The sequence below is a fragment of the Cydia amplana genome, chromosome 1 (genome assembly GCF_948474715.1).
Source record: "Cydia amplana chromosome 1, ilCydAmpl1.1, whole genome shotgun sequence".
In the NCBI taxonomy this organism is placed as follows: domain Eukaryota; kingdom Metazoa; phylum Arthropoda; class Insecta; order Lepidoptera; family Tortricidae; genus Cydia; species Cydia amplana.
This window is the reverse complement of record NC_086069.1, coordinates 29,145,946-29,168,912: the sequence shown is the minus strand read 5'-3', so window position 1 is coordinate 29,168,912 and position 22,967 is coordinate 29,145,946. Positions and strand designations below refer to the sequence as shown.

The window sequence follows — 22,967 nt, the reverse complement described above, 5'->3', positions numbered from 1 at the left end:
TTCTACGTTTAAAATTTCCTGAATTGCTACAATAATCCTATTACACTAATTAGGTGGTCCATTAACATTAATAACGCACCCTCATTACGATTGCATTGAAAAAGGCTGTGTAAAATCCAAGTTTAACGAGCAATTAATGCGTTCGACAAGGCCAATTAGGGAACGCGTAATGGCGAAACTATTACGGAAGGAACCGGCTTGAAGTTTGCAGGCCGGCCGATGCATTTTTGGATGCGAGCCCAAATAACTTGTTGCTCGAACGGGGCGCGACCTGTTGCGCCCGGCCTACGGGGCACTGCCATTTTTGCCCGTCCCGGCAAATACATAATGAATGTTCATGCCAACGTTGAACGCTTAGCCCCGCATTGTTCGCTGGCTTTTGGTAGTTCGTAGGAAATTGCACTCGTAATAGTCCGGGGGCCGATTGTGCCATTTTATTTATAAGCTCCTTAATATTTCACGCGCGTTAAGAATACTGTAAAACACAAAAGACTCGCACAATAAACGTTTTTCAGGGTTCGGGCGTCTATTTAGTGAGTGATTACGTATTCAAAAAAGGGCGACGTGTTTTTATGCGTTCTACTTTTATGAAAAACATGAGATTATATTTCAAAGAGAAAATGTACGTAGGTACTTAAAGCCGATTATGTTTTCGTACTAAATCGAATATTACTTGGAATCGTAAGGGATGGAGGCGTAAGTGTATCGTCGTGAATAAAACTCATATTTGGCATGTAATTTTAATATATGTAGACATGCTTTTCGATAGGTACATAATCACTCCCGCCGTATGCGTGTTTGTTACCGAAGTGGTAGGTAATAAAAAAAAGCGACGGAGGTTGTGTTGCCAATGACTTTTTGAAGCTTTTGTAAGTTCTAATGAAAATGGCGATATATTAACTGAAGACACACACGTGTCACATGACGGCGGCCATTATATGTATAGTAACACCTATTATTAAATAACTAGCGACCCGCCCCGGCTTCGCACGGATTAACAAATTATACTTAAACCTTCCTCTTGAATCAAAATCGTTGCGTAGTTTTAAAGATCTAAGCATACATACAGACAGACAGACAGCGGGGAGCGACTTTGTTTTATACTATGTAGTGATAGTGATGACCTATAGTGTCCTAACATTTGTAATTTTTAGGCTCAGTACATAAGTTCTGGAGGGCCGGCCATTTGAACTAAAAATCTTACATAGGACATCGAGCCTTACGAAATTAAAACACACTCTCTATGGCAACTAAAGTACAACTAAAGCACACACGGCCACTGTTCCGAAGTTAATTCGAAAATCAACCAATTACATTAGTGTTGCTACACTACTTGTTTCGCCAAGTTTAGTCTAGTCTGGCTAAATGGTGTGTGTTCGGTTTAGTTTAGTTTATAATAAACTTTGTTGTAAAGTTTCTGTCCCATGTCTTTAAAAAGTAGCGGTTTTTTTTTAAGTGAAAACTTCTTTAGCGGCGCTGGGCACTTTTTGAGGTGGGTAAAAAATGATAAACTCGAGACAGCGTAAGGCGATCACGTGACCGTAAGATTTAGATGGCCACTCATTTAGATGACATTTAAATCAATAAAGAAAAAGTCAATGACATTACATGAAAAAGGTTCTAATCTTGTACGGGCTGAAATACGAGGATCTCACAGTTACATTCTAACTTTATATCACTCAAATATAATTCAATAAAGCTACATCTTGATGAAATCGCTAATAAAAGTGAACTCTAGTACTGGTGAATAAAACTCAAAATATCATGACCAAATATATTTAGATGCGAGGTCTGCAAGGTAACTTTACAATTTCTATTTGAATTTTAAACAATTAACGCTACAAATTTGAATTTCTAATTTTAAACATGCTCACTGACCAGCAATTTCGGAACTAAAGTTTTTCAATAGAAAGGAAGATGGGTCGATTATACATAGTGCTACAGACATTTTGGACTAGTCATTGAGTTTTCACTTCTGTCGGACCTCCCGGAGTGCAACCCGTTGTTTTTTTTTTTTCATTATAATTATACCTAATGAAATAAAGTTGTTATTGGTAACCAATTTTAACTAACTAGTTGTTATTTTATTTTTTATTTTATTTTATTTATTAGGCACACAAAACAGATAACATTTGTTACATGAAATAATTATTTTCAGTACAGGTTTTGGTTGGGAATGCCATCCAAAGCATGTATGCACATCATGAAAACATATTGGAGCGAAAACTACAACTATGCTAAGGCTACAGCTAACTAACTTAACACAGTAAAGCAATTTTTGACACAAAACATAATAATTCACATCAAGAAAAGAGTGCAAATATATTACAGAGTGTTATATAGTTATATGTACAGAGTGGTCCAAAAATACATTGCCATTTTCTTTACGGCGGCATATTGTTGATAATTATCACAAACGTTTGCGTTGTATCACAGATAAATGAGAATATTTTGAGCCTAGTAAGTTTTATATTAGATGATGATTAAATGTACATTTTCATCAAATTTTATAGAAAGATTTTTCTCATATAAGTGAAATGTCAATTTCTTTTTAAAAAAATTATAATTCTTTAACCCGATATTAGTTAAATGATGGTCATTATAATTTTAATGACATTTTGTAAAAGACTTGTATCTGCAAATAAAAAATATACCCCTCTTTATTTTGTCAACGTGGTTTTGGGCCAATATGTCAAATTAGAATCATGAGCTCTTTCGATCCTAATAAGAAAAAAAGGTTCCCATTTTTTCCGTTCCGTTAGGTACCTTTTTCAAGTAGGTAACTTGTATAACAGTAACGGAGTGCGGGGTATGAATAATGTATGGATATTTCGACACACATTTTTCTTCCAAAGTTCATGAAATAAATATAAATAACAAAAAAGTTCCTAAATTTAAAATAAAGTCTAGAGAAAAGTTTTGGGACCGGCCATTGAATTTAATCAATAGTTTTTACAGTTTTATTGTGGATCAATAGTCTTAATAATTTAACTAAATCATATTTAATTTAATTTGTATAGCTGTAGTATTCTATTTAATTTAAATTGTATAGCTTATAATAGCGCTCTCTCGAAAGAGTTTCCACGGAAGACCAGCGTCGGGGACTTCAAAGGTTCCTTGACATGAAGCTGAGTGGAGACCATTTCAGGAACGCTTTATAACCAATCTATGTCAGTGTTTTTATTAGTTAAGTTTAAATTAAGCGTTTATGAATAAAGCATTTTCTATTCTATTCTATTCTATAATTTCACATAAACTGACACAATATGCTACGTACGCTTCCATACTTAGAGTCCGTATAATCTAACTTTACACATCAACTGGAACAGAACAAAAGTACTGATGTGCCTAAGGAAACTTTCCAAAATTGGGAACTGTTTCGGAAATTTAACGTAGGAAAAATTCGGAAATATTCTTACATTTTTGTATGAGAATTGAAACGTTCCCATTTTAAATTTAAATTTCATGAAATTTCCGAGAATTTATAGAATTTTATGGAAACTTTCCGCAACTTGCACATCTGTAGAACAAAGTGAGGTTGTACGAGGGGTATTCAAAATATTCTCGGTATGAGAATGAAAACAAACAAGTACGAAAAGTTTGATATTTTTATTTTTCAATATACTCCCCCCCTATGTTCATACACTTAAAAGATCGATCAATTATTTTTTTTAATCCCTCGTAAAAATATTTTTTATCTTTCGTGTAAAAATGCTCCTCCACTGCCGCCTTCAATGCTTCATCGTCAGAAAATTTATTTCCACGCAGATCCTTTTTAAGATTGGGGAGCAAAAAGAAGTCGCTGGGGGCTAAGTCCGGACTATACGGTGGGTGAGTAACAGTTTTAAACCCACGTTCAACAATAGCTGCCTTGGCAATATGAGCAGTATGGACGGGGGCGTTGTCATGCAGAAGCAGAATACCTTTGGTTAACTTTCCTCGCCTCTTTTCTTTAATTACATCCTTTAATTGACGTAGAATGTTAGCGTAGTACTGTCCTGTGATATTTACACCTTTTTCTTTATAATCGATTAGTAATACTCCTTCACAATCCCAAAATATCGTGGCCATGACCTTGCCAGCTGAAGGGATGACCTTCAACTTCTTGGGATGAGCTGAACCCTTAATGTGCCACTGCATGGACTCTTGTTTACTCTCTGGGTCATAATGATGAACCCAGGTTTCATCTCCAGTAACTATTCTTTGCAGCACCTCATCAGGATTTTCACCGCACAGGTCAATAAAATCGGAACAACAAGCTACACGCATGTCTTTTTGAAGCCGAGTCAGCATTCGCGGAACCCATCTTGCACTTACTTTTGACATATTAAGATGGTCATGTATAATATCATGTACGGTACCAATAGAGAGATTGGTTACTTGTGCTATAGATTTTACCTTCACTCGACCATCTTCCAATATAAGTTTTTCCACTTTATCAATATTTTCTTGTGAAGTAGCTACTACAGGCCGGCCAGGTCTAGGGTCATCTTCAATACTCTCCCTTCCGCGTTTAAACTCGCTTGACCACTTTTGAATGGTAGATAAAGAAGGAGCAGACTCACGGTAAACACAATCCATTTCCTCTTTTATGGTTTTTTGATTTTTACCCTGTTTTGTCAAGAATTTTATCACGCATCGATGTTCTAATTTAGTTAACATTGTCAATTCGCACAGGATGTTCATGTTTGTTCAGCAATTGCAGAAAAACAAAAGACTATCTCGGTTCGAATTATACTTTTTTTTAATGTCAATGAATAAACCTTAGCGGCCAGTAACGAAAGAAATTTTAGAAGAGGTCATAAGATATCAATACCGAGAATATTTTGAACGCCCCTCGTATCATTATAAACGTCACTTTTTCATAGAATTTTTAGTATAATGATAACATTTCCCACTGTGTTATTGCAAATGCCATGCAGAAACTATTTCGATCCACCCTGTATTTTTATTTGGATCCTCTTAAATACCTGGCATACCCTACCCGAGAAGGGATTTTTGTAGTTGAATTAAAAGAAAGTGCTCTAACTACAAAAAGAACCATTTTAATGCCGGCTGAACACACTCATCGAGAGACCCCGAGACAGGCCGAGAACGTGTGTCCATGCTGCTTCCTTCTCGTCTCGCTCTTACTTGTCTCGTCTTCTCCGATTGGGTCGGAGCGATGCCGAGACCCTTGGCGAGAAGCTCTCGACGAGTGTGTACACGTACAGCCGGCATAACGTTTTTTACTCTCCATGTTTCAGGGCGCGTCCTCGAGCCTGGTGGTGAAGTTCGCAGACACGGAGAAGGAGCGGCAGCTGCGGCGCATGCAGCAGATGGCCGGCAACATGAGCCTGCTCAACCCTTTCGTGTTCAACCAGTTCGGCGCCTACAGCACCTACGCGCAGGTCATCACTGAGCAGGTACTTTTTTTTACGAAAGACAGTGCCTAGGTCTCTTCTTACTTTCCTCATGACTGAAGATCACGACCACATAAGGTCACTGTTTTGTGCAACAAGGCTGTTCCATTCTGCACGATTTTCCTCCGTCACAATAATTGGCGCCTGTATAGTTCCCTGGCAGGTCTTCTTTACAGTATCTACCCAGAGCGCCGGTGGATGTCTACTACCCCGTCTTCAATAGTCAGTAGGTAGAGTTTAGAAAAAAAAATTAAACATCAAGCAGGTTGATGTCAGCCAGCCATACACAACGTTAGATGTAGGTAATCAGTTTAAGTAAGTCTTGGTATAATTATCGCCTCTTGTTTTATTTGGATTTCGATTTGTCAGTTAATTTGTAATAATGTATTATTCCAGCAACAAGCAGCCCTGATGGTAGCAGCGACGGCGCAAGGCTACATCAGCCCGATGACGGCGCTCGCGTCCCACGCGCTCAACGGCATGGCCAACTCCGTGGTACCACCGGCTTCTGGTAAATACACACAACTTTATCCGTACCTATGTTTCGCAACATACATTTTCATCCTCTGATTGCTTTGCGCGTCAGGAGGTTTGAGTTTGAACGTACTACCTTGACTATTTTGATCGCGTTAAAGGGTAAATAATGAAATGGTGAAATAGAATGGCTCAACTACATCGGATTTACAAATTAACGAAGAATAAAGATATCCGGGTTAAACAATGATGAGCGATGGTTTGTTGGTTATTTCAAATCAGACCTATATTTTGCGCTTTACATATTTCCAGCTCTGAATACAAAGTTTCAACTATCCAATCTTGCGATTATACGCAACATCATACAATTTTTAAGTGTATAAAGACGGTAACATTACGGTTACAGACAACTTCTCCGGGCTGGCGATAGGCACGGGCGCGCAGCCGCTGAACGGCGCGCTGCCGTCGCTGCCGTCGCCGACCATGCCGGGGTTCAACATGGCGGCGCAGACCGCCAACGGGCAGCCGCCGCCGCAGGACGCGGTCTACACTAACGGGATACACCAGACGTTCACTGGACGTGAGTATAATACTAATGAATGCATCGCCGTTGCAGCCCATTCATAATAATTTATTTGCAAAAAAAGGAGTTACAAAAGTTGGTACATTATATTCATACGAAAGTCCGTCCTCTGAGCCGTCCATGCTCAGCATGCAAATCTTACAAGCTAAGCATTCCACTGTTGCTGAACAGACGTCTAATGTCAGGCGACGTTGTTCTTTATCAACCTATCTGAGCGTCGCTCTGCTCAACGAGAACTGCCAGCCTAGCCAAGGTTACAATCGCTATCGCTTCGACAGCGAAACGCTTATGTGTCTCTATTCACTCGTTCAAATGATTTGTTAGCTGTACGTCCAATACGCAGTTCGTCCAAATGATATTTCAATTCGCATTTCGTCCAACACGTATTTGGTCCAACATGCATTTCGTCCAACAGCATTTCGTCCAACGCGTATTACGTCAACACGTATTTCGTCCAACAGCAAGTCGTCCAACATGGATTTAGTCCAACACACATTTTGTCCAGTAAGCATTCCGTCCAACTCGTATATATGTAGGAGTCTTGTCAAGAAAAATATATACGCCTCTCATTACTGCAGCCACGGGTCATTTTATGAAAATTCGAACCGTTTCTCTCAGTTACGTACGCCTTTGTACGACACACCTGTGCGTGAGCGGCGCGTTTTCGTGAACCTTGTAGGAAGGCACGAAGGTTGACATTGAGCTTTGGGCTGTAGCCGCACGCGTCAGTTGACGTATTTGGCGGTCAAGGGGTTTATGGAATGGATACAAAGATTTATTGATTGTCGAACGAGCGAGCGAAGCGAAGTTCTTCCAATCAACTTGGAACACACGGCTGGCTAGAGACGCACGTCCCGGCATTTCGATATTTCTTGACTGAACTATCCGAGGATAGTTTGTTGCGCTATAACTAAATATAGTATATTTGTTCTAATTCAAATGAAATTAGGTAAACGGTAATTTTACTCAAATGGTACCTTTTCCCTGTCACTGTCACAGATATATGCCACGTTCACACAACTTCACATGAACGCGACATTTCCATGCATTCCCTGCGCAAAGTTGCCAGCTCGCTCGCAAATCAAAGGGTCTACCGCGAACACTGAAGTCCGCAAATTGCGGGAATTTTTTTCTGTTTTACTCCAATTGGACGTTATTATAAAGTGACAGAGAAAAATGCCCGCAATTTGCGAATTTCGGTGTTCGCGGTAGACCCTCAGGATGGAACTGTCAAATCAACATTACGTAACGAACGTCAATGACGAATTTCACATGCTCAATGTGTGTTGTGTAGGTATTTATTCTTATCCTAGTCTTCCTTAGTCTTATCCCAGAGAACGGGACGAGCTTCCACTAGTGAAATTAAAAAGTCGACATCTAAATTGTCAGTCATTTTTGTGCATTAATTAGCACGTGAGAACTATGCAACAGCAAGTGCTACTGCACGACGCCGTGCCGTTACACGGTAGCCGGCGCCGCACCGTGCACATGTGGCCGGGCCCTAACAACTCGTTAACGGCTCCGACCGTGGGTCCCAGTAGCACCATATCATCGGCGTAGCTGATATTATTGACCATTTTCTCATTTCCCGTATCCTCTTAATAAACGAATCACGAAATAGACGAACTCCGTAATGATGAATCGCGAAATGGACGAAATGCAGAGTGACAAATCGCGAAATGGACGAACTGCGTATTGACGAATCACGAAATGGACGCATCACTTATGGACAAACTGCGTAGTAGACGAATGGACGAAATGCGATTTGGACAAACTGCGTATTGGACGTCCAGCTAACAAACCTTTCATATAGTGCGACAGTGACCGTTGCGTTTCTATCGCTACGGAGCATAAGTGATTGGCATGTTGGCTACGCGGCCCGAGACGCTACATCATTCATACCAATCATTTTAAAGTTACGTCCCATCAATAACCACACAAACTTAGTTGATTGCGACGTACCATCAAGCAAGGCATATTTCTTTATCAGCCTACATCCGTAATATCACTTCACATCCGTCGCTTCTCATCAACAACCACATCAAACTTAGTTGACAGCGACGTACCATAAAGCAAGGCGTATTTCCCCAGCCTATCTGAGCGTCCCACTGCTGGGCGAGGACCGAGGCGTGATATCGCCGATGTGCGCTGATCTGACGAATGTTGCAGCGGTGCCCGTGACGGCGCAGGGCCTGCCCAACGGCGAGGCGGCGCTGCAGCACGCGGCCTATCCCGGCATGCAGCCGTTCCCAGGCGTCGGTGAGTGGCGTTTACCGCTTCGCTTTACGAATGTAGTGTTTTACTCGCTTATCGAGGACGATAAACGAGGAAATGGTGTGTACGAAAATATTTGCGCGCTTTTAGACAAGTGTGCAGATATTTATAACGACATTAAACATCTATTTGATAGTCACTTGATTATAGAGACTTCAAAGGTTTAAACCAAGTTCTGGAGTCTTTATAAACAAATGACATTAAGCGACTGTATAGAATGATCAACATTTTATTTCGTGTCACGCATCTCTGTGGATTTAGGGCATATTAGTTGTGATTTTCTAATGTAAACATCGTCTAAATATCTATAAATGGATATTTACTTGTTTTATTTACTTGTTATGTTTGGCTCTCTCGGCTCTCTCGCACTCATATTATGTCTAGTACGATAGAACGAATCGGATATATTAAACGATGTTTACTTGAAAAAGTCACGCAACATAGATGTCAAAAGGCGAAATGTTATTACCGTTATTGTTATTGTACACAGATGTTACTAACACACAAGTTGCTTTAAATTTTGAAAAGTTTAATACTAAATAAAAAAGAAAAAGAAATTTGATATTGAAAATGTATTATTAAAGACAACTTGTGTATACATCGCTTCTATCAATGGATCGATCTTTTTTTACACACACATTAGTGCAACCAGCCAAGTTCACAATATTCAACCGCATTAAAGATCGATCGATTGACAGTTGATATACAAGTATGATGAACTGTTATAAGTGTTGATGGTGTAACGTTATTTGCGCTGTACCTATCACGCTATCGGATACGTATGTCACATACTGTAGTTGTTGTCGGTGTTATCATAGGCATAATAATCTGTTGTTTACTGCAGTCATTGTGTAAAACTTTGATGTATTAATATCCAATTATTTAACGGGGAGAAATATATAATTTAGATTTTGTATTATTTCTAGGAAGTATTCTGCGTACAGGAAAAGTACCTACATTCTTTTTTTCAAAATTGTATATGAAAGTTTGCTAAGTTTTAAATAATTAATGATCATCAGCCATATGATAAACAAATTGATTCTCTCATAATCTTATTATATTTACACATAACATAAGTATCTTTTGAAATCGTTTTTTTTTCAAGTCTTATTAACATTTTCGTTTCAAACATTATCGTTCTAAATAATATAACATCAAAATCAAAATCATCAAAATGTTAAATATCTTCATTTGGTTATATACTTAAATCGTTATGTTTTATAAGTGCTTTCATATGTTAAAAAAACATCGTCTCACATGTTTATTCGGCCGAAAATAAGATACCTACTCGAATTATGTTTATTTAGCTTGATATTAAATGTGGGGTGGAGTGCATGTGAATGTCGGATAGGTGTTGATTGTGGAAATGTTCGACAGCCTACCCGGCGGTTTACGGCCAGTTTCCGCAGCCGATCCCGCCGCCGATGTCCACCATTGCGCCCGCGCAGAGGGAAGGTAAGTGGAGCCCTGAGCTACAAAAATAGAGGTGCCACTTGTAAAGAGTGCGGCTATGTTAAATCTGCATTGAAATTATTAGACAATATCACTAAACGCCACGTGGTGTTGACATTCGAATGCAGATTTCACGCAGCTGACGTCTACAAGAAACTCGTACGTAATCATCTGCCTGGACTTGGCTTATTGCACTTCCTTGCTTTTTACAATTTGACAAAACGAGCTTTAGCAATAATTGCATACTTCATCATCGAAAAGTGGCATCTCTATTCACAATAAAAATCAACCAGATAGACCCTTCATCGCGTCGGCCGATCATACATCCTTCCGATTCCTCTTGCTTACTTCTTCAACCGCCTGATGCCCTGGTAATCATTACACAACATCACCCTACGAGCGTACATTCTATCGACAATATACATCCATGAGATGTAAATCTTGTAAGAAGATTAGTCTTTCAGTGAGAAACTTGTAAACAGGATACAGACTCTAAAACGCGAAGATAAAATTTTGCAAACAGCAAAAGTTCACGTTGAGTGTACGCCCTTAGCCCGAACAACCGTATTTTAGCATCGGAAACACTCATAATTCCATCTTTCTTCTTTTCGCTGATAATTTCCGAGCTGAAACACGGTAACTCATTATAATTGTCTGTGTAGTCCGTAGGTATTGCTCCGAAATGCTGCACGTTATATTGACAACTTGTTGCCAAAGTTTCGGACCTCTGATGTACTTACCTCTATAAATGTACATGTATAAATGTTGTGTTGTCTTGACTGTTTAGCTCCTTGTTCTTGTTTACTTTACAAACTTCGTGTGTGTGCAGTTCTTTGTCTCTTGAGAGCTTAGACGCCTTTAAAATACTGAGAAATAGACAGTTCTTAACTTACCCGAGTTTGATCAAATATCTTGTTTGTATTTGGGCTGATTTTTATTATATATATTGTCGAATTTTTTCGTAAGATTTGGATAAAAGGCTGGTTTATGGGCTCTCGACGAAATCTCAATTTGGCAGTACCTAACAAAAATACCATACGTTCAGTGGAAGATTTTTAGGACATACTGTGAAATTGCGCTTAGGTATACATATTATAAAAGGGGAACTCGACTGTCCACTATATTGTACCGATGCCTGACGAAAAATAATCGACAACAAAATATAAACGGTCCTCTAGTGTAGGTATTCTGACAAAAACGCCCAAGTTAAATACCGATAAATACTAAAACACGACGTAGATGTTCTCCTACAACCAAAAACAACAAGCACACTAATTTTGAACCCACAAATGCATCCAATTATTTGTACAAATCTACGAACTTTCAAGGATAATTTTTCAACCATGATGCGTATTAGTTTCTCTGGTCAACTTTCAACAAAAAAAGCAAGTTGTGATACGATACTTATTAATCCGCTTGTGTCTGTCATGTTTAACCAATGATTTTAAGTAACTCACTGAAAGTCACAACAAGATCAGGGTCTAAAATGCCAGTCATAATTGTCAAGAGGGCTTTGGTGAAACTAAATCTCGATTCAAAATTGCATAATTATTAAAATTATCTTTATGAGACATGCAACATAAGCCAATGCGAAAGAGCTGATGGTCTGTGATTTATATTACAAAATGTTTTACGTGCCATCTTCCTATGATTAGAATTAAGCCGAACAATTGTGTCTGGAGGCAGATTTGTGAGTTCTTTAAAGATTTTCTTATGTTCCCAGGGTGCTCGATCTCCGGCCCTGAGGGGTGCAACCTATTCATCTACCACCTGCCCCAGGAGTTCGGGGACGCGGAGCTGATGCAGATGTTCCTGCCCTTCGGCAACGTCATCAGCAGCAAAGTGTTTATTGACCGCGCCACTAACCAGAGCAAATGTTTCGGTTAGTTCGTTTGTTCATCATACCGACTTATGATCATTTATATAGGCACCCATTAAGTATAATGCACTCCTTTATCTATTATTGGACATAGGCTAAGCCTGAACTAAATTAAATTGACTACAGTGACAATCAGAATTGACATTTACGAACTTGAGTTTAAACAGACCACGTTCTAATTTATTGTACTTTTATTTTTATGGTTCTACTCCTTGTCATTTTTGTTGTCATACTTGTCATGTAATCTTTCGATTCATTGTTTTGAAATACTGCTGTTTGTTTACTCTATCTATAGCTCTACGGCTTTACGAAATACTGTTTACAATCATTTTGTCACTACAGTTTAACGTTTCACTTTTCTCACCTGTAGAAGCCTGCAGATTTTTACGCATGTGTATATTGTATATTCGGTCAACATCGCTGCCTTAAGTGTGTGGTCTCAGTGGCGAGTGAGCGAGCGTTTGGCAGGGCGTGCAGCGTTGCATCGAGCGTGCAAGGGATTCAAGCAGCGTTCACTGAGGACACAGTTGCATTATGCTCGCATTTGTTTAAAATGAACCGCGCTGAACGAGCTGCTTAGTCGCCACCGCTTGAGCCACTCAGTTTACACCGTTATATTTTTTTGCCATCCTTAACAGGCAATCGTAATATTCCAGGTTTCGTGTCGTTCGACAACCCCACATCGGCGCAGGCCGCCATCGCGGCGATGAACGGCTTCCAGATCGGCATGAAGCGGCTCAAGGTCCAACTCAAGCGGCCCAAGGACGCCAACCGACCTTACTAACCTTAGACGCCGTCCCTGCGCGCTCGCGTCACTACCGTGAGTCAATGAACTTTTTGAAAAGATGCCGGTCCCATATTGGGATACTCTCCTCCAATTGAGGGGGAAATCTTCTCGAGGCAGAGGTGTAGGGTTGGAGCCGGTGTAGCTTTATTTGACGTTCATAAGCGTATTGTAATATGCCTACTTGAATGATAAACGATCTATATCTTTAACTTTAATATTATCTAACGCATTCTTTGCCAGTGGGCGCTACGCGCTACATTCGTAGCCGGTTACACATATTTCCCACATGGTAGCGAAAAGCGCCGACAAGCTTCAAACGGAGCGTTGGGTGGGGTGGGCAGCATAGCGGCAAGCGGCCAAGTGCTCTGTGCGTGCAGCGTGCACTCAGTCCGCCCGCATACTCTTGCTTGTGTCTAATTCACTTCCTGCCCTGCTCCACGCTCCGCTCGAGGACTCTCAGGTCGTAGACGTAAAGATATCGCACTTAAGAGGGTTGGATGTGTGAGCGTGTTGCGGTTGCGGCGTGTTACAGCGCGTGTTGCTTGTTGCAGGTGTCTGGCCGCGCGCGCCCCGCGCCCGCAGCGCGCATCATCGTGTATTATCAACAATTCCAAGGAATTTATTAATACATCTTTATTGTATAGTAAATATCATTACCTACATACTTACCTAAAGATTATGCGAGCCCACTCGGCGAGTATACTAAATTAGTTAAAAGTAATTTATTAAATCAGCGCGTAGGAATGCTTCATTCTTATCATTATCGATTAATCATTAAATTACTCTATTATATTATTATTATATATACAATTTATTAACTTTGATTAAATTATTATTATTATAAAATGACACGTTATAAAAATTTTGTCATTCGTAATCATACTTCTACTTCTAAGTACTTAACGTTTAACTGAAACTTTTAACATAAATTTATTATACTAGTTATTTGCTTGAACTAAGCCAAACTGAATTTATTAAGTAAGTTGAAAATGTAAGAAAAAAGTGTATTTTAATTATTGTATATTGCAACAAGACGTAGACCGGGACGCGCGCCGCGGCCTCGCGCGGCGGCCGGGCTCGGCCTCTGGCCTCGCCGTCCGGCCCCTGGCCTCGCCGTCCGGCCCCTCGGCCCCGCCCCGGCCTCGCCCAGCCGGCCCGGTCCCCGCAGCCCCGGCCGGGGCCGCAGCGCCCGTCCCGGACACATCGCGGACACTGTTGTCTCCCTCCGCCGAACTGATTGCATTAATGTAAGTGCTCGGTATAGATCACTATTGGAGTATATATATCCTATATTTTGTTAAATTTTATTATGTGTGTGTCTGATAAGCTAATACGCTGGGGTACCACACGGCAGTCCTCTTGTATAACGTAACCAGTCCCACTCCAATGATCTGTACTTTCATGATGCATCGCGCGGCGAGAGCGTCCCGCGTCGGCCGATAGCGCCCGACGCCCGGTACGCCACGGACAATACGCGATGACTCGTATCGGTGCGACGCAACTCTGTCCATGGTACGCCCAGCTCCTCACAAACTACTTGTTAGTAAACGTAAACTAATGGCGATGTTGTTGACAAAAATTAAATGTTTGTATTTAACGCTGTGTACAAATCAAAGTGCACTTCAACATAAGACCGAATACTTAGGCCTTCGTTTCAAAAGATCGTGTTATTATGTGTTGTAAATTCCAAATGGGCTGTGATATAAAAAGTATAATCAACATAATGGACTGTACTCACGCCGTTCGTGTCTGTATGTGACGCGTCTCGCCGCCGCTCGCCGCCGGCCGTGCGGGTGTGGCCACCGCCGCTCCGGGCCGGCGCGAGCGCGCGGCACGCACGCGATGTCAATTCTCAACGAGCGTGCTTCCCCGTCTTTATTTCGTGTGTGTCTATACAAATATATACATAATACTATTCGTGTTAAGGTGTTAAATACAATAAACGTGAGGACCGCGTCCGGGAGCCAACAGTGGGAGGTGCGCGAGCTAACAGGTTACAAAACTAGTGTAATTTCTACAGACAAAAATAGATTCATAATCAAAAGGTACCAATATAAATATTATAATGATACTGAGATACCTTAGATTATATCGTGTGCGCTTGGGCGGACTAGGTGCCGGTGCGGCGGCACCGCGGCGCAGCGCTCGGGCCGGGCGCCGACCTCGGCCGCCGAGAGCCGCGGGCCGGGCGCCGACCTCGGCAGCCGAGAGCCGCGGGCCGGGGCGCCGACCTCGGCAGCCCGGCCCGGCCCGGAGCGCGGAGCGCCCGCCGTCGTCTGCCGCGCTATAGTCAAATGTTACACTCACCACGAGACATAGAATTTTATATTTACACAAATAATTATATTATATTGATATAGTATTCTAGTTTTAGGCGTTTATGATTTGTAAGTTAAGCGGTGTGTATAAAAACGACATGAATTTGTGTACCGACGTTTCGAGTGTATCTAGTTCTTTTCCCTGAAACTTGAGTGCAATACGTTGTTGAGCTTTTTAAATTGTTTTATAGCGTTGTTTTCGTTCACGTCGCATTTTTTTCTAATTTGTAGTGTTTTCGTTGAATTATGTTGTTTATCGGCGTGGTCTAGTTTCGTGCCGACTTGTGAGTCGGCCTCTGGGCCTCCGGTCCGTTCGGGCCTCAGGGCCGGCCGTCGGCCGAGTGAGTGCGGCGCGACGAGCGACGGCCCTCGCGCTATTAGGATACCAGTAATCGATGCCAAACCGGAACACGTATACTTAGTATATCGACTATCGATAAATATCACCTCGTGCGTAATGTAGGAGTAATGTCCCGGGGCGGCCCGAGCCCCCCGGGCTATTAATAATATTGTACTTATATCTTTATACTGATTAAAATTAAATCCCTAAAGATATATTGCGGTAACGCTAACGTTTGTAATAGATTAATGAACCTCTCTGAATGTATAAAACGATCGCCCATAAAAGTGATTTTAGGATACAGGGTATGCTTTGCAATTATTTAAATGTATCTAAATGTTTTCATGTAGGCAGGTTTTGCCGAACTCTGAACTAGACTGCGATGCTTCGGCCAGCCCGCTCTCGGGTCCACTAGCCGCCACTTTTTATATCGTCGTCATAGGAACTGAAACCATCTCATCTCATCCCATCGCGGCTGCGCCGGGAGAGTGCCGGGTAGTTGCGGGCAACGATGGGGAAGTCGGTTGGATGTTTGAACCAAGAATAAGTCACCGACTGGACTTTTCTGTCGCCGTGACTATCCAGGGGCTTGCTTTCCATGCAGACTACTCTTAACTTTATAGAAAGTTTGGTATGTACTAGAGACTATAGATAGTCCTGTGTATATAATATTAAAACGTTTTGTAAAACGTGCAGAAAATAAATTAAACAGTTGTTCAATTTATTTTATGAATCTAATAGATAGAACATAAATCATTTAAATAATATAAACGAAACTGGGTTTATCGCGTATAAAATGCCTATTTCTTTGGCCAAGTGCGATGGCAAAATACTCAAAATAAAACTTCGGAAAGTATTTAAAGTACAAATATACCTACGTACGCTATATATTCCATTTTAGTTGTTACCTATACTTAACGAGTAATACGATACGTTACGGTACGATGATTTATACGATAAGTTTTTCTTTTGTGCAATAAAGATTAAATAAATACATAATAATGGCAGACACCATAGACAATATTAGATCAGTTGGTAACTTCGTAGTTTGCACGGAAAGCCCCCATCGATCGAAGGTATAGACCGGACGGGAGCCCTCTCGGGTGATTCTTGCGCTTCGCCTTTATTTTACAAGTAACTGGCCGGAAACTTCATTCCAAATTACTGCGCCTTGCGTTCGAACGTATCCTCATTCACTTGTCATCTCATACTTCTGAAGACGGTAGACCGCGACACCAGAAAACTGAGAAATCTGCAACATCGAGCGCATCGAACCGTCTCTCGGAAACCTAACGGCAACTTAGTATTACAAAATCGAATTTCTTAACTATTTAACTCCTAAAACTTTTATAGAATATTTATAACGTTCGCATGTTTAAATTGGTCGTAGCGCTCGTGTAGATGGAACATAAGGAAGTAGGTACCGAGGAGGTACGTAGGGACGGTCGCCAGGCCGCCGGCCGGCGACGCGCGGTTACGCTCAGGTCCCTGTTCGACGCTAGTTAGTAAGATGAATGCCAATATTTTAATCAGAAAATAAAAAAAAACAAACGTTAGAATTTGGAATAATTAATCATATTATTATATATCTATTTATATAATAAAATATGGAGAGAGGCGCATAGTGCTTTTATGAATTGTAGATCCTAGAAAAAAAACAATCTAGTCATATCTCTTTACGTTATTTATGTTTTCTATCGCTTAGCATAGTTTAGCTTCAAGCACTCTTTTTTGTTAACTATTTATTATAATTTGTACTTATTCTAGTGCTTTCTCTTGTGCCATTTCGTTTTTAGTTTAACTATTGATTATCCTAGTTAGTTAAGCATACGATTTCCTACAGATAATGTCTACCCAATTGTACCGAAACCGACTATGTTGTAACAATAATAAGTTTATTGTATTCATGTTTTAATAAGTTATCCAGAATACTGTTTTAATATAGATCATTTCATCCATAGTTTAGATACGTTAAGATTAAGGTGAATTGAGATTATTTATGGTATTGTACGGTAGGGAGGAGTGGAAATGGTGTAACAGTTCGGTTAAATTAGAAGTTTAAAGTTACCTTAGCGAGTTAAAGATGAGTGAGTAGACGAAGTAACTCTATAGACGTTTTACTATCGAATGTAAAAGCAGAGATCGGCAAACGCGACTCGGGTACCAACAAGATATAAAACTTAGGTACTTAACAAAAGTAGGTATTCCCAGGCTTTCCTGGCGGTCTAACCAAGTGACAATCGTTGATAAAAAACGCCAATCGAAAGTGAAATTAATGTATGGAAATGATCATTGATCACGTAACTTTTCGTTGCACCTGTACTCCCGATACATTTTTTTCATTTCGGGCGTTTGTTGATGTACGATTGTCATCATGGCTAGACCCCCTGTAGTCATTCAAAAGTCAACATAGATGGCAGGAGGCCGTTGCTAGAATCAGATCGTAAGACCTCCCTATTACAATTAGCTATCTATTGTATTGGCAGGTCGTCTACAAATGGTTAGTAAAGTATTACTCTTTGTACTCAGAGACCCGCACCGCGACTGCCCTAACAGTTAGACTAAAGAGAGCAGTAGAACAAAATCGCGCCGTCCGTAAAATATTCCTTTCCTAGTCCAGAACGCTTGCAGCCGTGGAACTTGACTACATAGCCTTCGGTATGCGTCAGCCTTCAAACTCGATGTGTACATAATAATGACGTCATATCTAATTTAGGAGCTTACTAGCCTTTTGCCCCGGAATCCCGGGCGGGTGACAGGGTGACGTTGTGTAAATGCTAAGTCGAGATCATAATCATTAACCGTTTTAGAACGCGCACATTTTTACACGGGCGACATTTCACATTTAGGTGTTTTGATGTACAGATTTTTGGATGAGAAATTGCTTTAGGATTTTAATTTCGGTCGCCCATTATCTAAAGTAGCGTGGACATGCACTGTTCTGGATAACTTATCTTGGAATAGTTTAAGAGTAACCAACCAAACCTATTCTTGATCGCCTGCGCGATATCGAATCGAAAAGAAACAGGGCGGATTCGATTCCTTCACCGCGGCACCGTGATTGTTTGACACGCGGATTTGACTCCAATTCATGCCGCTTTAGACAAGTGTATCCTACGGTCCGAAGTCCCGGTGAAGGCCTGAAACAGGAAACAGACTAGCTGTTTACATATAGCTTAGCATTGAGATGCCTGTTAAGGTATCTGTGATATACGCTTGAAACGATCGTCCATTGAACCTACTCTATGTATCTATTTATGAACATGCTAGCGTTTCGTTTGGGTTGGTTTGTTTGGGCAGGCACTGAATGACCGACTTGATTTTTGTAAGAGTCAGTAATTGTACGGCTCGTCAAATACCCGCTTGTACCTCATGGCAGTCGAAAGAATTTTAATTTTAAATAATGTTGATATCATATCGATACCTACTTGTTATATGTATTTTAATATAAGATTTGGTAGGCAATGGTCGTTCAGTACACGCTTTACCGGTTACCAAAGATTCACCAAAACTAAATGTAAGTGGAATTGTGACTCGAACCAAAGTTGAGCATTCCTATAATGTGACATAAATAGAAGATACAGTTACCTCACATTTGCATAGATTTTTTAGATGCGAGTTCTCTTTGTTAAAGCACAAATGAAATTGAAGCACAAATTGACAGGACGAGGGCTCGCTGCTAAAATAAGCTATAGCGAAGTGCCCTGAACTGATTGACAATAAAACCGATCTTGAACGTGAAAACAGCGATCAGTTTTATTGACAGCTAGTAGAAAGGCTCGCTTACTACAACTCCTCGCACTCGCTCGGTCATTTTAATATTGGAATATTAGTGCTCAAAAACATCTATACAAACTTTTCATGACAATAAGGTCGTGTGTAGATATTACTGAGATATCTGCCGCACAATAAAGCTGCAGAAGCAACGAGGAGCATAGTACTGCGAGCCGTGGTCAGCAGACCGCCATGTACAGTAGGCCGCCCGCCGCTCACGCGCGTGGCGCGGCGGGCAGATACAAAGCATTTGATAGCTAGCTATTGAAAATGTTTATTCTCATATATTGTTATAGTTCGCCAAAGATTGTAAAATAAGAGAGTTATGATCACTTTTTTGGAGCGTCGCTAGTTAAATTGTTCTTTTTAAATTAATTAATTTATACTTTATTGATAGTTTTTAATGAAACTTTTAAACAGTACTTAGCTAATGACGGACTGCGTTCATAGAAACACATTAGGGAAATAAATACAATAATAATTCGCCTACTTTGCATGTCTTATTTAGTTAAATGAACGTTTTAACCTTATATCGAGTTATTAATATGTATATTGCTGAAATATTTCAAAACTAAATTACTATTCAATTATTTATTATTATACACTTATTACGTTTAGTATGCTAGAAATATGATGAAGGATAATAAATAATTTTAATTATATTAGGACAGTGTTTTATTTCCATCGTCAAAGATTCAAGAAAACAACCTTTGGGCCGATTTTTTTTACGTTTTTTTTCGATAAAATATCATATTGAAACGCAGCCTTTAGAATAGCATAGAATAGAATATAATTATTTATTGTGAAACTATGGTACATATAGTTGTTAGGCAATGCTATGCATTAATGGATGCATTACAATACAAGTGCGAAAAATAGGAAATTCGCAACGAGTGGCGATAAATTGAAACGCGACCGAAACGAGTTGCGAATTACCTTTTCGCACGTGTATTGTACAACGTTTTACAATTAGGTACATATGGCACTTTAAATTTTCGACATAAGCACGTATTGTGCTAGTTACCGCACTAGGGCGGTAAAATAGCGCCACATGTAGGTACCTACTGTAAAAAACAATGATTACCCATTATATTACCTTGGTATTATTCAATACCACTACAGTGAGTTAAGTTGCGAGAAAAAAATCATGTTTTCTATTACCACTGGTAACACCTTAGTGGTAACAGCTGGGAATAAGGGGCTATTCATAAATTACGTCAATTCAAATTGGGGGGGGGGGGGGGGGGTCTGGACATCGGATGATGGTAGCATGACGACATGACGTAGGGGGAAACGGGGTCATTCGAAGCATGATTTTGGATGATTTTAGGGGGGGGTCAAAAATATATGACGTAATTTATGAACAGCCCCTAACACAAAATGGTTCATTTTACGGACTTGTGTTATCAAGAAAATGTTTCATGTTGTAGTTTATTTACAATTCTGGTCAACTGGGGTAACAATGAGATGTGGGTAAAAATAAAACTCAATCGAAATCCCTACAGTTATAATACAAGCTATCTGTACCATTATGGATTATATTGTATGCGTATTTACGTATATGCGTTTATTTCTGTAAAAGTTTTGAATTTTTTTTACAGGCCAATTGAAAGGTGCACCCGACATCAAAACGATAGGTATTTGAATCATATCCTCCTAAGGCCCAACGAAAAATTGAGTATGTAGTCAGCACGGCCCCTAGTCCTATTGTTTTATACCTACTCATTCAGACTCAAGTACTCAGAAGACTTTTTGAAGTGAAATCTTCTTTAGCGGCGCTGGGCACTTTTTGAGGCCCACCTCAAAAAAATGATAAACTCGCGAGCGGATTCTAGGTCTGTGCATTCATGCAAGCGACTTTGACGTGAGACGCAATGATATCATGTATTCAAATCACGTTTTGATGTCAGGTGCATGTTCAAATTGGCCTGTTATTTTTATATAAAAATGTATACCTACATCTCATTTTTACCAAACTTAACTCTATTATAGTTATATTTTTATCTTAGAATATTGTTTAAACTAATGGCAATATAATGATCAAAATAAAAATTCAAACTAACTCGTTTTCTGAACGGAACGGAAACTCGTTTTCTGAATGAAATGCAAGGTCTGTGACATCTGGCAGTTAGAGGGTATGGTTTTCAAAATGAATATTTCTTCACTACCATAAATAAGAAACAACATAAAAGAGTATTTCTTTATTTTATTAAATTTACTTTTAAATCCTCATACTCCGACCTCATTTCTTCATAATTTCCTCGGACACTTTCCAGGTAGTCCTGGTCAGTCAGCCTCGTTTCAACGAGTTCAAGTTCCAGTTTATCCTTTGGGCTCACTCGATGCCTCACAGCCGACAACCGTGGCAGCAGGGCTGGGGTTATCTGACACAGCCCGCCCAAAATCAGCTCCGAGAGCACTGGACAGCTGCCGACACAACGTACCACATTATCATCCGTTAGGGAGTGGAATAAATTTAGCCGAATTCTATAGAGGCGCGCTCCTGCAAAGTGACGGATTGCCCTCAGGCCCAGAGGTGTAATGTAAGGGCCACACAATCCCACAGCTCGAGTATGTCTAGCTCCTTACAATAACACATTATAGCTGCCACAGCAATGTCATTTACTTTGAGGTCTATACACAGAGTGTGCAAGTGCCTGAGTCGACAGACAGCCTTATAATTCTTTAAATGACACTGATTGGTTCTCTTACTATTGCTGTGTATTTCTAGCAATTCTAATTTGGGCATCTTGTCCAACACTAATTGAATTTCCTCCGCTATTTCTATAGGAACATCAATTAGTTCAAGCATTGTCAGTTCAGCAAGTTGGTTGGTGGATGAAACTAAGTGTGAAGCTCGCAAATTAAAGCATGAATGGAAGACAAATACGTTAATCTTTTTGGGTCAGTGAGGGCAGCTACCAGATCCCGTGCTGCTACGAGAAAACGGTCTAAGAAGACCTTCCCTCGATTTCTAATTAATGAAGATTATGTGGAAGAAATTGTGTGGAAGATGATCATCAGCTTTTGATCGAACGAGCGAGCGAAGCGAAGCGAAGTTCTTACATTCGACTTTGAACACGCGGCTGGCTAGCGGCACGTCTCGGCATTTCGATGTTTTTAAGCTGAACTGTCGGAAGATAGTTTGATACTCTATAACTTAAGTAAATTTGTTCTAATTTAAATGAAATTGGGTAAACGTGTAGTCGAGGGCATTATATTTTAGTCATTAAATTATGAGCAGGCCCGATCAAGAGGTTATTGAGCTAGAAGAGCTTAGAAGGCCAAAAAGCTGTTTGTGAGAGGTCTTGCTATTCTAGACATTTTTTTGCAAGAAACATGGTCGAGTTTAGTATCAAATGAAAATGCTTGACTTACACTTTTATAATATCGTTTTTAAATTTCCCATTTTGAAATAATTAGCAAGATAAAAATAAAATAGAATAAACATAATATATGTATTTGACATTTGACAGGAAATATTTTGGCTTAGCACAGATACAGTTTATTTTAATCTCTATGGTGGTGACTTAAATCCAGGGGTGGGACAGCCGTATACGAAGCCCCAGGGGGGGGACAGTCACATATAAAGCCCTTTATTCAAAAAAATAGCACCACCTTTATCATTGAACACTAAACTTTTTTTTTAAATATGGCTACATTTTATTTCCTCAGAACGTCTTA

General features: G+C 40.1%; 1 protein-coding gene across 11 annotated transcripts in view; it reads left to right on the top strand.

Moving 5' to 3' along the window:
• LOC134652179 (CUGBP Elav-like family member 4) overlaps positions 1-14,989 on the top strand; it is an 849,854-nt gene extending 834,865 nt beyond the window's left edge. For 7 of the 11 annotated variants that reach the window (XM_063507352.1, XM_063507345.1, XM_063507380.1 and 4 more), the window contains 8 exons: positions 5,247-5,405; positions 5,799-5,913; positions 6,283-6,456; positions 8,551-8,718; positions 10,111-10,188; positions 11,891-12,067; positions 12,721-12,884; positions 13,403-14,989. In XM_063507352.1, coding sequence (XP_063363422.1) covers positions 5,247-5,405; positions 5,799-5,913; positions 6,283-6,456; positions 8,551-8,718; positions 10,111-10,188; positions 11,891-12,067; positions 12,721-12,848 — 999 coding nt within the window. In that variant the 3' untranslated portion in view covers positions 12,849-12,884; positions 13,403-14,989. The remainder of the gene's footprint in view (positions 1-5,246; positions 5,406-5,798; positions 5,914-6,282; positions 6,457-8,550; positions 8,719-10,110; positions 10,189-11,890; positions 12,068-12,720; positions 12,885-13,402) is intronic. The other 4 variants (XM_063507360.1, XM_063507400.1, XM_063507387.1 and 1 more) reach the window with 4 other exon arrangements.
• The last annotated feature ends 7,978 nt before the right edge of the window (positions 14,990-22,967 follow it).